The sequence below is a fragment of the Alosa pseudoharengus genome, unplaced genomic scaffold (assembly GCF_046254945.1).
Source record: "Alosa pseudoharengus isolate Yale_2024_CS ecotype anadromous, Long Island Sound unplaced genomic scaffold, YU_APseudo_1.1 YU_APseudo_1.1_scf_10, whole genome shotgun sequence".
Lineage (NCBI taxonomy): Eukaryota > Metazoa > Chordata > Actinopteri > Clupeiformes > Clupeidae > Alosa > Alosa pseudoharengus.
In genome coordinates this window covers 41,861,022-41,866,256 of record NW_027468565.1, presented here as the reverse complement: position 1 = coordinate 41,866,256, position 5,235 = coordinate 41,861,022, and the positions used below count along the sequence as shown (strand labels likewise).

General features: G+C 44.8%; 1 protein-coding gene across 1 annotated transcript; it reads left to right on the top strand.

The window, feature by feature from the left end:
• The first annotated feature begins 2,121 nt into the window (after nucleotides 1-2,121).
• Nucleotides 2,122-3,382, top strand: szl (sizzled). Its single transcript, XM_076302461.1, has 4 exons — nucleotides 2,122-2,369; nucleotides 2,507-2,679; nucleotides 2,854-2,946; nucleotides 3,072-3,382. The coding sequence occupies exons 1-4, from the start codon at nucleotides 2,188-2,190 to the stop codon at nucleotides 3,380-3,382; spliced, it is 759 nt and encodes a 252-aa protein (XP_076158576.1). The 5' UTR covers nucleotides 2,122-2,187.
• The last annotated feature ends 1,853 nt before the right edge of the window (nucleotides 3,383-5,235 follow it).

The window sequence follows — 5,235 nt, the reverse complement described above, 5'->3', positions numbered from 1 at the left end:
TCTAATATCTTGCTCAAAACATTTGATGGATACTGACATGTCATTGTGCCTCTTTCAGACAATGCTGATGTTTTGGATTGAGAGCCAGACAGATGTACTGATGTTGTTTATTGTCCAATATACTGCATGGCCAGGTGGCCATTAGGTGACACCATCCGCACATTAGCAACACAAACACACAGGGGCAGGAGGGACATTAGAAAGCAAAACATGCTCCCGGGGGGGATTACTCCATGCCAGACAAGGGCAGGTTAGTCAAACAAATGCTCCTCATTGTTCTTACAAATTGGTGTGTGGCTCTAATTGGCCCGTATGCATGGTGCAGCTTCGGCTGGGTCAGGGGGGCGGCGAAGGGAGCCATTGGGGCCTTGGACGGGGCGGCAGTGCAGCCTTGGAGACGAGCTGAGGAGCGGCTCTGTGCAGCCTTGGAGACGAGCTGAGGAGCGGCTTTGTGCAGACCTGTCACATATCACACAGCATACTGTCTGACAGAGTGATGTGCTTCTAGCCAACTGCTAGCCATGTTTAGAAGAAGAGTCCTTTACAGCATTTGTCCAGCCTTGGAGCTGCACACGTTTATCCATTTATCCAGCCTTGGAGCTGCACAAGTCTCTTATGTTCTATAAAAGTGAATCTTCTGGCTCTTCGTGTGAAATTGCATATGGGACATACTTTTGGCTTTTTTCAGATAACTAACCTTGGTCACATTTGACATTATTATTTTACCAGTGATTTACAGCCAACAGTTCAGATAAACACATTCAAAATGTTTCACAAAAGACATGAATTTGTATGTTCAATATTAACACCAAGTCTCTGTTTCAATATAGAGACTGTCAGAAGTTCATCACTCATCACATCACACAAAAATAAAATAGATTAAATAAATAAATGAATGAAATATTGTGTATCTAAATTGTTCAGGTAATGTGAACTACATACAATTTAGTCCAGATCAGATGCAACATCAAGTATTAGAGAGCAAACCAGATGGTTTGCCCAAGCAAAGGACAGTTAATTGCCAATTGGTCCTAACATCTGATGCTATCGTACAGTTGTAACAGCATTCTCAATTAGGCCAGTTTAGTCTATAAGGCAGACGACCGTCAGAACAGCGGCTAAATGATAGCATTTAGCATTTCAATATGAAAACAGCACAGGGACACATCAAAGGCATTTGATGGGGTGGCTGAGGCAGCAGACAGACTGCCCCTAATGAGAGTGATGAGCCAGAGGAGCTCAAATTAACATACAGGAGACTCCAGAAGAGCTGTCAGCGCACAGGAGTCTGCCCGTCTGACCAGACCTCCCTCTTAGACAACACACAGGCACTATAGCAGTCTGACCAGACCTTCCTCTTAGACAACACACAGGCGTCTGACCATACCTTCCTCTTCTTAGACAACACACAGGCACTGTAGCAGTCTGACCAGACCTTCCTCTTATACAACACACAGGCACTGTAGCAGGGCCACATGTACTGTTCTATACATCTCTAGATACAAACAGGAAATACATAAAGATGCTGTTGAGCCTGTGAGAAAGAGGAAATGGTTTATTCAGATACAAAACATATCATACATACCACATGTGTGCAAGTCTAGAATGACTACTCACCAACATCAATAACAGCTATCTACCTCTGCCTGAAGATAATCACCATTGAAACTTACAGTGACCTTCCCTTTATTGATAAACATGTCCATGTATTGAATTGAACTTGCATTCTACATACTATGTGCAGTGGCATTACACATACTTTTGTTGATTATTTGTAGACTATCACATCAGTTATATTTTTGCCAGTAGACTGATGGATGGAAAGCTAGGGCTGTGAGTCTGGGCTTTGATTGTTTGTCTAATGTCCCTCTCCCTCCCTCCCTCCCTCTCGTCTGCAGTCAGTTATCTCCTGCTTCACACGTCGTCTGCACTTCTTTGATAGGCTGTTGATAACTGGGCTTGCCTGAGGCGCCCGCCTGTATAAATAGGCCAGGACTGACCTCACTCCAGCAGGTCTCTAGCTACTCAAGACTCTCACTCCTCAGCGCACCCTGACGACTGCTCCGCTCTGCTGTAACCATGGCTCTGTTTGTCTTGTTCAGTGCCCTGGGCTCCCTGACTCTGCTTGCTCAGAGCTGGGCCTTTGACTTGGGCCAGTCTACTCGCTGCGTGCCCATACCCAACAAGATGAGCGTATGCCAGGACGTGGGCTACTCAGAGATGAGGCTTCCCAACTTACTCGGGCACAGCAGCCTGGAGAGTGAGGTGGTGCCCCGCTCGGAGGACTGGCGTCCACTGCTGCAGACCGGATGCCACCCGCAGGCCAAGGCCTTCCTCTGCTCCCTCATCGCTCCTGTCTGCTTGGATACGTACGTATTATTCACCCTTTCCCCTTTAGGACATCACCTATACCTTTCCTATTAGGATATCACCTAATTCCCTTTTTGCATGTATCCCTACATGAGCACTGTATGACCAAAGATGTTTGTTGTTTTCCATCATGTAGGTTTATCCAGCCCTGCCGTAGTCTGTGTGTGGCTGTGCGGGCTAGCTGTGCTCCTGTCCTGGCTTGCCAGGGCCATGCTTGGCCAGAGGCGCTGGACTGTGAGCGCTTCCCTGCCCATGAGGACATGTGTCTGACCTCTCTGACTAAACCCATGGGTGGCTACCTGCTTAAAGGTAAACAAACCTCCTCCATGAACACTATCCACACTCTTTATTGTGCCCATCTAAGGTCAAAAGGCAAACAGGCATTTTCAAATGCTATGTCAAAATTCTATGTGGATTCTGTGCCGAGCCTGGGTGTGCTGTTGTTTTTGAGCGTGGAATTGACTGGAGTCTTTGCCTTCATAGATTTACCTCAGCCTGCCTGTCAAGACTGTCCTGCTTTGCACGAGCTGCCTTCACTGAAAGTGCTGCTGGATTCATTTTGCCTCAGTGATTTTGGTGAGTATTTTAGGCTACTTATAAGCTTATAAGGGGGCATGTTGCTACATGTTTGCTAGATATTTACGTAGCCTAAGCTATTTTTTTGTTATCACACTGACTGAACTTCTTCCCATCATTTCTAGTTGTCAAAGCTAAACTGACGCGCCGTCGTCTGTTGTCTGACGAGCCGGAGTTCGATGTGGACGGACGGGTAGAGTTCATCCAACAAGGCCCCCTCCTGCCTTACGACACCAACAGCCTCCTGCAGCAGTGGCTGCTCATCAACCTGCGCTGCGCTCAAACGCTGGTCCGCCCTGGCCGTGCCCAGCTCTACCTCCTCACGGGAAAGGTCCAATCCGACGGCACCGTGGCGCTCATGCAGCTTTTCCCTTGGCACAAGAAAGACCTAAACATTGCGGTGGCGACACGCAAATGGAAACACCACATATGTTGAAAGGACAAAAAGTGAAATCGTAGTGGAGGTCAGACCAATGTCTGCCCGTTGGGGGGAACTTATTTGGGGAGGAACAACACTGAGCAGTGGGACTGGACTAGTGAGCACTGAAGAAGCTGGCTTCTCCAATTGGCTCGCTGCTGCCCCCCTCTGGTCAACTCAGTGACTCAATGCAGCTCTTTGAGGAGAGAAGATAATGCACTCGGTATTGTACATAGAAACACACAAAAGGAAAATTATTTGTAAAGACTAATATTTGTATTCAGATTTGTGTGTATATTTATCTGTATTTGTTCAATTAATAAAATATCATGGATTCAGAGTTTATTGTATCCTTCCAGTCCTTTAATATGATACATCACAACTAGACAGAAGTACATTATTTCAAGGAAATGAATGATACATAGACCCTAGGGTCACATGGACAAAAAAGAGAAAATAAAAGACAAACAAAAATGACTGTAAACAACATTTTTCCCATACAAAAGAGGCAAAATTGATGCTCATGCATAATGTAAGGAAAAACACAAATCTAACCAATGGCAGCTGTGAGTGAAAAGTAGTGAATACTCTCCAGGGCAACAACAGATCCTGGATCAGATCCAGCCCTCATCCCAACCAGTCTGCGTGGTGTAGCCTACACAATGTGGTGGAGAGAGAACAAGACTGAAAAAGAATACACTACCATCCAGAAAACAATGATATACTATATGATAATAAATCCATTTACAGAATACACTACCATCCAGAAAACTATTACTATATTATAATATATCCATTTACGTGATGATCCATTCTCTCCTGAATTATATGCTAAGGTCTGTCAGTGGACTATGAGCTTACATTCAGGTTGTTGATATTCTCTCTCTCTCTCTCTCTCTCTCTCTCTCTCTCTCCCTGTTAAACAGAAGTTCCCCTTTAGGTTTCAAATAAAAGCTGTGGCTTACTGTTCTGGGTCACTGCCTGGGGTAGTGGTCTAGATATCTGACCACACCACCAACACTTGATTAGATGATAAGTAAAAGGGCTCAGGATATTACGTTATGAAAACACCGTAATGTGGATATGACATCACACTGGGGAAAGTTCTGGTGCAAATGGTGTTAAAACTTAATGTTAGGTATGGTTATTCATCTGAGAGTGTATGGTTTATATGGTATATGCTTTGTTGAGTGGCTATCATAAACACTGTTCTCAGGGTGCAGTGTTGGTTTCATAAATGTTTTATTCCACCACCTTTTCCCAATATAAGTATATATACTCTTTTGATCCCGTAAGGGAAATGTGGTCTCTGCATTTATCACAATCCGTGAATTAGTGAAACACTCTCAGCAGACAGTGAACATACAAGTGAGGTGAAGCACACACTAATCCCGGCGCAGTGAACTGCAACAACAGCAGCGCTCGGGGAGCAGTGAGGGGTTAGGTGCCTTGCTCAAGGGCACTTCAGCCGTGCCTACTGGTCGGGGTTTGAACCGGCAACCCTCCAGTAACAAGTCCGAAGCGCTAACCATTGAAGCAGGCAGCTCACTGCGCCGGGATTAGTGTGTGCTTCACCTCACTGTGTGTTCACTGTGTGCTGTTTGTGTTTCACTAATTCACCGATTGGGTTAAAATGCAGAGACCAAATTTCCCTCACGGGATCAAAAAAGTATATATACTATACTATACTAATAAAAATACTCTGTTTCTTTGCATACATAGCTCAAGTTGTGAACAAGCAATATCCTACAAATAATTTAAAGTTATCAAACTATGAGAGTTTTATGAAGTGCTGGCAAACACATCTGAAATGACCACCATTCTAACTTTCACTCACCTGATGAGAACTTTGAACTCTGTATGAACATTTG